General features: G+C 38.8%; 1 protein-coding gene across 1 annotated transcript; it reads right to left on the bottom strand.

Moving 5' to 3' along the window:
• Positions 1 to 605: 605 nt before the first annotated feature.
• On the bottom strand, positions 606 to 5,443 carry LOC134024900 (melanocortin-2 receptor accessory protein 2A-like). The gene is made up of 4 exons (XM_062467642.1): positions 5,351 to 5,443; positions 5,071 to 5,222; positions 4,364 to 4,463; positions 606 to 2,088 (listed from the first exon to the last, which is right to left on the bottom strand). Exons 2-4 carry the CDS (start codon positions 5,186 to 5,188, stop codon positions 1,611 to 1,613), a joined length of 696 nt encoding a protein of 231 aa, XP_062323626.1. The 5' UTR covers positions 5,189 to 5,222; positions 5,351 to 5,443; the 3' UTR covers positions 606 to 1,610.
• Between the last annotated feature and the right edge of the window lie 7,062 nt (positions 5,444 to 12,505).

Raw genomic sequence — 12,505 nt, 5'->3', positions numbered from 1 at the left:
TACTTTCAGGGCTCTCAAGCCTCAGGGCTCTCATGCATTTTATCCAATTCTCATGCAAGACCTTGTATTTCTCACGCTGAAAATTAGGGGATAACTTGTCCCGCTATATACAATTAATGGACAAGGCGCAGGCATATGGAGTAAAGTTTTCTGGCGAGTTGATAGCTGTCTCGAGTTATACAGAGTTAAATGCCACCTACAAGCCAATCAGAAACATCACCCGCACCCCCTTTTACAAGGATTTTCCCTTCCCATGCCTGTGCTGTGGCTAACATAGAAGAAGCAACAGTTAAAATCAAATTCACTTTATTGAGATAGGGCAAACCTCAGCAAATCTACATATAAACTATGTAACTGTGAAAATACACCCAATGCTGAATTAGTCCTTACACATGCTTCAGTGCTTCACTGCCTGGAACATGAAGTTATTTGCATCCATGTTCCAATTGGCTCTTTTCTAAGAAGCTAGCTAGGGATATTTGTCCCTAGACCACGGTCTTCTCTTTTACAGAACATTCAATTTAGCACAGAAAAAAAGCCAGAGGTTTGTTGTTGGAAAAATTACCTCCATGGTAAGACAAAAAAACAAAATTAATTTGTGTTTGTGTCAGCATCCACACAACCAATTTGAATTCATTAATGTTGCTTTAATGCTGATAGACTCACTGGTAGTCTCAACACAACTCAGTGGGATTAAGGTAAATAAATCTTGAGTCATCAGTGAATGAATAAATTAATGCATTTCTACGGTACAGTGAAAAGCAGTGCGTTATGTTCAGGAAGTAAACCCAGCTGGGAATGCAGACAAAATGCATAATGTTTCATGAATAAGCATATACATGTGTCAATGCACCCACAAAGGGTTCATACAGAAAATTGCTACTGTAGATTTGTCTGTCAAATTCTATTCTCATTAATGGCCATATATATTTTTAAGACCTCATAACAAAATAGAATGCAGTTCATCCCACAAAAAAAAGCATCCGAGTGCTAAACATTTCATCCAGACAGTTATCCCCAGCTAGATACACAAAGTTTTGACATTATAATGACGAACACACTAAGGATTAGCCTATTTATACATACATTCTATGGTTTATAGTTGTCACAGTACACACTATTTTATAATCTTAATCCACTATATTTTGTTTCAAGGAAAGAACAAGAACTTAGGTCAGACAAGGACAGTGAGATATTAACTCAGACAGACTGTTTTCCACACAGCCTCTTTTTCTCTTTATTCATTCTTAATGAGACGTCAGTGTGTGTTGGGAGGGGGCATATTCATTTTTTGTATTAGTTTTCAAACTCCTCTTTCAGAGATTTAAGCCCACAATGGTGGTTTGTTGAGGCAGTCCAACTTCCACCAATTATTATTCCTAATTGATCAAATTGCTGGATCTCTGTGTCCATCCGTTGGTTTACTCAAATGGGGCTTGGGTTTAGGTAAGTTCATTCATGGTTTGCAGAGACTGTTAGCCATTAGCTCAATGCCACGTAGCCTAATGGCGAAGAGTGTTGCATATAAAGAAAAGGAAAAACAGAACTGACATGTATTCTGGGATATCTCTCGCTACATGGATAAAGCAGGTGTTGTTGGTGGCCATGCCTCATCTGATGATGTGGCGGGCATCCTGAGTTTGGGATTGACTGTCTAGGATAATGGGGGGCTCACAGAGCAGCAGGTCATCGTCCCCCAAGGTGGAGCTGTGCTCCGAGTTCACAAAGTTGGGGATGTTGAAATGGGACAGGAAGTCTTTTCCCCCGTCCCCCTTGCCGTCCTTAGGCAGCCCCCTGAGGCAGAGCCCTGCAGCATCCTCGCCCGTCATGGCTAGCTCCTCCTCGTCATCCTCCTCTATGCCGCAGGTGCTGAGTACAGCCAGCCTCCCTCGTGGCCTCTCTGCCTGACCAACCACAGCTCCATGGCCCCACCCCTGCTGCTCCTCCTCACTGATGTAAAAGTGGAAGAAGGAGCGTGACTCTTCCAGCAGGGGGCGAGACAAGGCCTTGTCGGATGTGTCCTGGGGGCAATTAATATCCACCACGCAGGTACCTAGACGGTGACGTTTTTCACAGGGCTCTAGGTTCCTATCAGGTGAAAGAGGGGGAAACGTATTTATCAACTGTTGAGTTTTAAGCATGTATGTGTTTATCGTTTATCTGATGAGTTTAATCAGTGTTAAACCAAATGTTATTTTTTGGTGGAGAGCAGCTTGTTAAATATTCAGACATACCATTGATTAGTATTGAACAAGTCCAAATATGAAATTCAGTAAATAAAAAATCAGTGCATTAAAAACTTTGGGTATTGTATGAGTTTAAGGTTACATTCAGTTGTGTCCAGATATTGGACGAGATACTGTCGTTTTATTAACAAACGTGCATCTCAATAACAAAGGAGAGACACATTTTTCACTCCCTCAGTGACTGTTTGCCTAACTTCAGCTCTTATCTCAATTTGCATAACCTTCCTTTTAATCTCCTTGCAGCATAACAATTCCCACCATAGTTTATTATGCAATGCAGAGCAGTTAGTCAAATTTGATCAAGGATCATTCCCGGATGCTTTCTCACAATACTGGTTGTCAGAGCTCTCCGTGGTGCTGAAATTGTTCTCCCATCCATCCTAACCAAAGTGAAATTGTATTTAAATCTCCCAACAAATGTACTTCCATTATACCAATCAACAGCTACACACATAGACAAAATTGTTGGTACCCCTCGGTCAATGAAAGAAAAACTCACAATGGTCACAGAAAAAAAAAAATCAAAAGTAATAATAAATAAAAATTCTATGAATGTTAACCAATGAAAGTCAGACATTGCTTTTCAACCATGCTTCAACGGAATTTAAAAAAATAAACTCATGGAACAGGCCTAGACAAAAATGATGGTACCCCTAACTTAATATTTTGTTGCACAACCTTTTGAGGCAATCACTGCAATCAGATGATTCCTGTAACTGTCAATGAGACTTCTGCACCTCTCAGCAGGTATTTTGGGCCACTCCTCATGAGCAAACTGCTCCAGTTGTTTCCAGTTTGAAGGGTGTCTTTTCCAGACGGCATGTTTCAACTCCTTCCAAAGATGCTCAATAGGATTGAGGTTCATAGAGGGCTCATAGAAGGCCACTTTAGAATAGTCCAATGTTTTCCTCTTAACCATTCTTGGGTGTTTTTAGCTGTGTGTTTTGGGTCATTGTCCTGTTGCAAGACCCATGACCTGCAACTGAGACCAAGCTTTCTGACACTGGCCAGCACATTTCTCTCTAGAATCCCTTGATAGTCTTCAGATTTCATTGTACCCTGCACAGATTCAAGACACCCTGTGCCAGATGCAGCAAAGCAGCCCCAGAACATAACAGAGCCTCCCCCATGTTTCACAGTAGGGACAGTGTTCCTTTCTTGATATGCTTCATTTTTCCGTCTGTGAACATAGAGCTGATATGCCTTGGCAAAAAGTTCAATTTTTGTCTCATCTGTCCATAGGACATTCTCCCAGAAGCTTTGTGGCTTGTCAACATGTAGTTTGGCATATTCCAGTCTATCTTTTTTATGACTCAAACAATGACGGATGGTGCGATCTGACACTGATGTTCCTTGAGCATGAAGTTCACCTTGGATCTCTTTATAAGTCTTTCTGGGCTCTTTTGTTACCATTCGGATTATCCGTCTCTTTGATTTGTCATAAATTTTCCTCCTGCGGCCACGTTCAGGGAGGTTGGCTACAGTCCCATGGATTTAACATTTCTGAATAATATGTGCAACTGTAGTCACAGGAACATCTAACTGCTTGGAGATGGTCTTATAGCCTTTACCTTTATCATGCTTGTCTATAATTTTCTTTCTAATCTCCTGAGACAACTCTTTCCTTCGCTTCCTCTGGTCCACGTTGAGTGTGGTACACACCACGTCACCAGACAACACAGTGACTACCTGGAGCCCTATATATAGGCCCACTGACTGATTACAAGATTGTAGACACCTGTGATGCTATTTAGTGGACACACCTTGAATTAACATGTCCCTTTGGTCACATTATTTTCAGTCTTTTCTAGGGGTACCATCATTTTTGTCTAGGCCTGTTCCATGAGTTTATTTTTTTAAATAATTCAGTTGAAGCATGGTTGAAAAGCCATGAAACCATGCTTGCTTGTTAACATTCATAGAATTTGTATTTATTATTACTTTTGTCAGATTCTGACAGATTTTGTCAGAGTTTTTTCTGTGACCATTGTGAGTTTTTCTTCCATTGACCGAAGGGTACCAAGAATTTTGTCCACATGTGTATATAAAATATTTCATCTGTCTGTAGTCTTCAAGTCTGTATCCATGGAAAGGTGGAATGCTTCTTTGTCTCTTACTCTTGATGTGGGGCTCCTGTCTTGGTCAGCAGAGTGAGAATAAAGAACATGAAGATGACAAACACAGCCAGGCCCACCCAGAAGCCAATGACGATAGAGTCTGTGGGATCAGGTTGAAAAGCAATAGTTATTTCTTACTTTCACTCTCTTTCCCCCTCTCTTTCTTAATGCAAGCTATGTTTTGTGTCTGTGTTTCTATGGTGTGTCGCAGACACACACTCATACTGTGTATATAATATATGCTATGTACACGACATGAAACACAACATACCACCTTATAATGGCATCCACAATCATCTAAGCATTAGAAATACAATTGCAGACAATTGGGAGAATTTAAAATGTTTTCACTAGCTGGAAGACAAGGGGATTTTTCCTCCCTGTGAAATGCAATCCTCCCTTTAATTGTCTCTGACTTAATTTCCTGTGAAGGTATAGACTCACAGAGCTCATATTCGTCCCTTAGAAGAATCAATCTTGAGCCTAGGAATTATGTCACTCCGTTTAAAAAATTAAAACATTAAATGTGGGGAAGAGCATACACTCAAAATGTAATTAACTTAAAAGATGGGAATATACACACAAACACACACAATTAAAAAGGAAAGGAACCTTATTAGGGCATAACAATTGCTTCTCTCATTATAAAACATCTTGCTGTTAACCTCAGATGCTATGTTATCGGTAATCAGATGTTATGTACTTACATCGATGAGCTTTGAGACCCTCAAAAGACACAGGCTCATCGTCATCATAATATTCATACTGCCAAACATAGTCACTGCCACGAGCAGTGGCCCGACTTTGGTTGCGAAATTCTGACATATCAAATGAAATGCGTCATGCCACTTGGCCTGACCTGAGGAAGAAAAAAAAAACGTTAGTAATAAGGTATTTGATTAGGATAATAAATATGGACATGAGTGTGTGACTCCAATTACATCTTAATACTCAAACCCAACCAAAAGCAAATGTTAAGGTACTTACATATGTTTCAGTCTTAGATCCCTGTTTAAAAATCATGGTATTTGTTAGTTGTGGTCATCACATTTTACGGAATTCAACTCAGTATTAGACAAAATTAATCAGCAGCGTATTCTTCTTCCGTCTGTTAGCAGGAGACTCAAGTTCTCCACAACAGTATGCAGAAGCTCTACAGAATATCCCAGGTTCTCAGGAGAGCGGGGAATTATATGATGTAACATCGAGGGGTGGCTACCGCTTCATTTATGCAAAAATATTGGTCCGTTGACCAGGGGCGAATCTAGGTTCCCACTTTTGGGGGGGCTAAGCCCCTAGATAAAACCTATTATTTTTTTCTGTGACCCAGCAAAACTAGGGGGGGTCTGGGGGAACATGCCCCAAATAAACCCAGCAAAACTAGGGGGGGTCTGGGGGAACATGCCCCAAATAAATTTTTGAAAATATCCTTTTAAATAGTGTCCTCTAGTGGGGTTTAGGAAGAGAAATCAACAAATTTAGATTTAAAATATAAATATATATTTTTTTTTATTAAACAAATTTGGGGGGGGCTAATGAAACTGGGGCTCCAGCCCCCCCAAAATAGGGCTAGATACGCCCATGCCGTTGACTATGCTGGTCAGGAATTTAAATGCAGATGCCCATCGTGTTATTGCACGACTTAAAACAACGGCATATCACATATAAGACGGACCAGCCGTTCGCCTCGTTCCCCTGGGCTATTGAACTGCAGCAGAAGAATGGTGTCGACTTGGATACTCAGTATCATACTGATGAAACGCTATGGAAGCTTTGATATATTAGCATTGAGGGACCAGAGGTTTCACAGTTTCAGCCAGACAGAGTTGTGCAGAGATGGCTGTCAGCAGGGGAGAGAGCAGAGGCGTTGTTAGACATAAAACTCTACTGGGGCACAGGCCCCTATTCATATCCCTTTTTTTCTTTCAAGCTTGCTGTGCACAATGCACTACTAGGCACTACTAGGCTATAGAAACTCCTCAGGGACATCAATACACTGTAAAAAAAAAAAAAAAAGATTAAATTACAGTACTTTTTCTGTCAATTATACGTGTTCTTTTCTGTATTTCTGAATGACAGGACATACAGATAGAAAGACAATGGCAAAATGTACATTTATATATTTACATTAAAATTACAGCTAAATATTGTTACTTAAAAATACACAAATGTCAGGTTTTTTTGTACAATTAATAACATTTTCACAAATGTTCTGTTAAAACACAATTTCACTTTATCAAAACTAGCTGAAGCACTTATTACAAGTAATAGATAAGTTAGGACCAGGCTCGAGCTTAGGAGGAGCAAGACAAGTAAGTTTAAATGCCGCTTGTTTATATAAAAGAGTAGAAAGAATTTAGTAAATGGTACCAAATAACAGTTTACATACACAATTTACATAACATAGACACAATCTTTGCATTTAAATGCGATCTATTCAAGTTTCAACCTTTTTGGAATGAACGAAAAGATTTGAAATATTATTTCTTTGTTTTAGTTTGACAGTCTAGTTGGTTTCAAGGATAACTTAAGTTAAATTAAAGTTTCTCTTTAATTTGCCATTCAACTTCTATTATCTTGAGTTAACTCAGTTTTAGGTTCTAATTTTAATCTCAGCTAGTCATAAACTCTTATTTCAACTTAGTTAGGACTATCTTAGGATCTCGTTATTTTCCTATTACATTTACATTTAGTCGATGCTCTTATCCAGAGCGACTTACAGTAAGTACAAGGACATTCTCCCCGAGACAAGTAGGGTGAAGTGCCTTGCCCAAGGACACAACGTCATTTGGCACGGCTGGGAATCGAACCAACAACCTTCTGATTAATAGCCCGACTCCCTCACCGCTCAGCCACCTGACCCCTATTAACATACTACGCCAGTGAGCTACTGAAGCTAAGCTTTTGCAGTATCATACCCATTTGCCAGTTCAACGCAACATAGGCAACAAGGAAAAAAACAAAAGGAAAGTAAAATCAGATATAACATTCACAACTCAACAGTATGAAAAGCTATGCACGGATGCAAGGTTATTGTCCGTTGTAGATTTTCTTCATGGGAGGCTCGCCATCTTTGCCGTCTGCTTGCATGAAACGTAGCTTCAAGCATTCGAACATTTACTCTTCGGTCAACTTATTGAATAGCAACAAATAAACCACAGTCTACCTGTGTAGAAAGAATGTAACATAAAACACTTTTCCAAATCAAAATAAGATAGTATAAAACACTTTAGTTTTACTATTCTTGTTTCGCTCACTGGCTCAGTCTTGCTAACATCATTCTTCGAGCTCTCATCTCTTGCAACCGACGTTCTTCCCGCCACAGGAAGAGCTACAGCCATTCTGATTGGCTGATACAACCATAGTATCTGAAAGTACCAGGATACCTTTTTAACATTTTAATCCGATTAAATCATAGATTTAATAATTAATATGAATTTTACTCAGTTTAAATGCTATTTATTCATTTATTTATAAACTAAATCATATTTCTTTTTTAACCTGGGTTACATAGCTATTTTAACTGTTATTTTGCAGATATTTACTTTCATCCCATGGACAAATAACTTCTTAATAACTTCTTTGGTTTAGACATATGAACCTTGAATTGTGAACTGAGCTCTTGTAGTTGACGTCATGCAATCCCAGCATGCACCAGTCAATATCAAAGACTACAAAAGCCTGCAAAAGCCTTTTTGGGACTATCTCGTTGTTTATGATCATTGACCAATGCACTTTTAGTAAAGCTCTCTCTGGAAGTCGCTTTGGATAAAAGCGTTGTGAAAGAAAATTCTAACGGCACTGTGTAGATTTGAATAGTCAAGAATGGCGGTTTCAATACAATTTATTTATCTTGTATAAATTAAGAATTAACAAAGTACTTTGTGACCAGTCATAACGGAGGACATAAAAATTGTTCGTTAGAGTGGTAGCGAACATACATAAACACTACCTTATATAAACTTTAGAACAAATGGCATTCTATATGGTCAATCAATCAATATAGCAAACTCTGTAATTGGCTAACTCAACTCAGTGACAGTTTGAAACGTACATCTCCATACCAATTGTCCCACAGTTCTTTGATGTGGCATCTCTCCCCAAACCAGTGGATAATAAAGCCACAGGGGTTGACCAGTCAAATGGTCAACTGTCCTTTGTGTGGTCATCTTCAAACAAGTTTTTAATTAACACCACCCATGAAACAGGACAGGTCAGAGCAGCTTGATCAATTGATCTAGCTAAACCTACTCCCTCAGGTCACAAGAACAATACAGTTGAACCCACATTGTCTTCAGACCAACTGTCTCTTCCCGCCCAGGTGACAAGAACTCTCTCAGGTCACCCAGACTTCCCGTCTCTAGACTTCATGTCTCCTAGTTAGGTGTCATAAACTGCAAATAGCATCTCTACCAAATTGAGTTAAATCAGCATTCATTGTATTAAGCTTCTTAACCAACTGTAAACTTCTCTTAAAACACATTCATTGTACATATGACCAAAATTCCACATCACATTCCAATTTTTATTTATTTTTTTAAAACACCATAACCCAAACAGTCCATTAAGAAAAATAAGAATCAAACATTAACATAAACATGCAACAAACTCAATACAACTCATTACAAACCATCCACACTGAACAAAAAATAAATGTAACCCCTTTACTTAACCCTTACGCTCTCCTTAGCTGAACGAGTGCTTTCAAAGCGCGGGGGAAGAAATATGTATCTCCAGTTAGCAGCAACGTACAATCAGGAGGGTAGGCTCATTGGAAAGGTCTGATGTAGGCCTTGACTTGTAATGCCATTCCGACGGGCGCACGTGCATTTCCGCGACGCAGCGAGCGAGACAAAACTTCAAACAGAGCTACCGAAATGGGGATCTTATTTTCGGGTCTAGAATACCACTCTACCCGGTTCCCCCTAGTGTAACTTGAATTACAAAAGTGTCCCCGATCGAATCCCAGGTTCGGGCGCATTACTGTGAATTTCAAGGACATTTTGTGGGGGAAGAAATATGTATCTCCAGGAGGCTCGGCTCGGCTAACCTAGGGGCTCATATTAGTAGGAACCAGGTATAGAAGCCTCAAAACCGTGAGCTAAGTGCTGAGCTAATTCAGAATAGCTAAATTTCTAATATAGGATCAGGCTAAGCTAACAATGCTAAGCTAGGCTAAGCTAGCAAAACCATCCCGGTTGGTATAAAACGCATGGAACATGTGAAACGGTGGAAAACTGAGAGGCTAAGCTAACAATGCTAAGCTAGGCTAAGCTATCAAAACCATCCCGGTTGGTATAAAACGCATGGAAAATGTGAAACGGTGGAAAACTGAGAGGCTAAGCTAACAATGCTAAGCTAGGCTAAGCTAACAAAATCGCCTAGTTTGGTGAAAAAACGTGTGGAACATGTCTAACATGCCAATTAACGTGCTGGGTGGAAGCTAACAATGCTAAGCTAAGCTAACAAAAATGTCTGAGTTAGAAAAAAACGTGTGGGTCATATTAAACCTGCCGAATGCCACGGTTTTGAGGCTTCTATACCTGGTTCCTACTAATATGAGCCCCTAGGTTAGCCGAGCCGAGCCTCCTGGAGATACATATTTCTTCCCCCACAAAATGTCCTTGAAATTCACAGTAATGCGCCCGAACCTGGGATTCGATCGGGGACACTTTTGTAAAAAAAAAAAAGTTACACTAGGGGGAACCGGGTAGAGTGGTATTCTAGACCCGAAAATAAGATCCCCATTTCGGTAGCTCTGTTTGAAGTTTTGTCTCGCTCGCTGCGTCGCGGAAATGCACGTGCGCCCGTCGGAATGGCATTACAAGTCAAGGCCTACATCAGACCTTTCCAATGAGCCTACCCTCATGATTGTACGTTGCTGCTAACTGGAGATACATATTTCTTCCCCCGCGCTTTGAAAGCACTCGTTCAGCTAAGGAGAGCGTAAGGGATAAAGCAATAAAGAATGAAAGTCTCAAAACTCGGAATCTAATGGTTAAATCTTGTCAGTAGAGTATGGATTAGATGATTTACACTTGATTTGAGTCAGTGTGACCTGTTTTAGGCTGAAATCTAAGTCAAAGTAAAGTCATGTGAACTAGTACAATGCCAAATATTGTAAATGCATTGACAACGCTATTCAGGAGCTGAAAAGCAATTTAAAGCAATAAAGAATGAAAGTCTCAAAACTCGGAATCTAATGGTTAAATCTTGACAGTAGAGTATGGATTAGATGATTTACACTTGATTTGAGTCAGTGTGACCTGTTTTAGGCTGAAATCTAAGTCAAAGTAAAGTCATGTGAACTAGTACAATGCCAAATATTGTAAATGCATTGACAACGCTATTCAGGAGCTGAAAAGCAATTTAAAGCAATAAAGAATGAAAGTCTCAAAACTCGGAATCTAATGGTTAAATCTTGACAGTAGAGTATGGATTAGATGATTTACACTTGATTTGAGTCAATGTGACCTGTTTTAGGCTGAAATCTAAGTCAAAGTAAAGTCATGTGAACTAGTACAATGCCAAATATTGTAAATGCATTGAAAACGCTATTCAGGAGCTGAAAAGCACTTTAAAGCAATAAAAAAATGAAAGTCTCAAAACTCGGAATCTAATGGCTAAATCTCGTCAGTAGACTATGGATTAGATGATTTACAGTTTATTTGAGTCGGTTTTACCTGTTTTAGGCTGAAATATAAGTCAAAGTCATGTCATGTGAACTAGTACAATGCCAAACATTGTAAATGCTATTCCTGAGCTGAAAAGCACTTTAAAGCAATAAAGAATGAAAGTCTCAAAACTCGGAATCTAATGGTTAAATCTTGTCAGTAGAGTATGGATTAGATGATTTACACTTGATTTGAGTCAGGGTGACCTGTTTTAGGCTGAAATCTAAGTCAAAGTAAAGTCATGTGAACTAGTACAATGCCAAATATTGTAAATGCATTGAAAACGCTATTCAGGAGCTGAAAAGCACTTTAAAGCAATAAAGAATGAAAGTCTCAAAACTCGGAATCTAATGGTTAAATCTTGTCAGTAGAGTATGGATTAGATGATTTACACTTGATTTGAGTCAATGTGACCTGTTTTAGGCTGAAATCTAAGTCAAAGTAAAGTCATGTGAACTAGTACAATGCCAAATATTGTAAATGCATTGAAAACGCTATTCAGGAGCTGAAAAGCACTTTAAAGCAATAAAAGAATGAAAGTCTCAAAACTCAGAATCTAATGGCTAAATCTGGTCAGTAGAGTATGGATTAGATGATTTACAGTTGATTTGCGTCAGTGTGACCTGTTTTAGGCTGAAATATAAGTCAAAGTAAAGTCATGTGAACTAGTACAATGCCAAATATTGTAAATGCATTGAAAACGCTATTCAGGAGCTGAAAAGCACTTTAAAGCAATAAAAGAATGAAAGTCTCAAAACTCTGAATCTAATGGCTAAATCTTGTCAGTAGAGTATGGATTAGATGATTTACAGTTGATTTGAGTCAGTGTGACCTGTTTTAGTCTAAAATCTAAGTAAAAGTAAAGCCATGTGAACTACTACAATGCCAAACATTGTAAATGCTATTCCTGAGCTGAAAAGCACTTTAAAGCAATAAAGAATGAAAGTCTCAAAACTCGGAATCTATTGGTTAAATCTTGTCAGTAGAGTATGGATTAGATGATTTACAGTTGATTTGAGTCAGTGTGACCTGTTTTAGGCTGAAATCTAAGTCAAAGTAAAGCCATGTGAACTAGTACAATGCCAAACATTGTAAATGCTATTCCTGACCTGAAAAGCATTTTAAAGCAATAAAGAATGAAAGTCTCAAAACTCGGAATATACTGGTTAAATCTTGTCAGTAGAGTATGGATTAGATGATTTACACTTGATTTGAGTCAGTGTGACCTGTTTTAGGCTGAAATATAAGTCAAAGTAAAGTCATGTGAACTAGTACAATGCCAAATATTGTAAATGCATTGAAAACGCTACTCAGGAGCTGAAAAGCACTTTAAAGCAATAAAAGAATGAAAGTCTCAAAACTCGGAATCTAATGGCTAAATCTGGTCAGTAGAGTATGGATTAGATGATTTACAGTTGATTTGCGTCAGTGTGACCTGTTTTAGGCTGAAATCTAAGTCAAAGTAAAG

Source organism: Osmerus eperlanus, chromosome 8 (assembly GCF_963692335.1).
Source record: "Osmerus eperlanus chromosome 8, fOsmEpe2.1, whole genome shotgun sequence".
Taxonomy (NCBI): domain Eukaryota; kingdom Metazoa; phylum Chordata; class Actinopteri; order Osmeriformes; family Osmeridae; genus Osmerus; species Osmerus eperlanus.
This window is presented reverse-complemented; position numbering and strand designations above follow the sequence as displayed.

Excerpts from the sequence above, each read along its gene's own strand:
- LOC134024900 (XM_062467642.1), bottom strand. The coding sequence starts at position 5,188 with ATGTCAGAATTTCGCAACCAAAGTCGGGCCACTGCTCGTGGCAGTGAC. Across the intron at positions 4,464-5,070 it reads GGGTCTCAAAGCTCATCGAT|ACTCTATCGTCATTGGCTTC; the intron begins GTAAGTACATAA and ends CTGATCCCACAG. Across the intron at positions 2,089-4,363 it reads ACAGGAGCCCCACATCAAGA|GAACCTAGAGCCCTGTGAAA; the intron begins GTAAGAGACAAA and ends TTCACCTGATAG.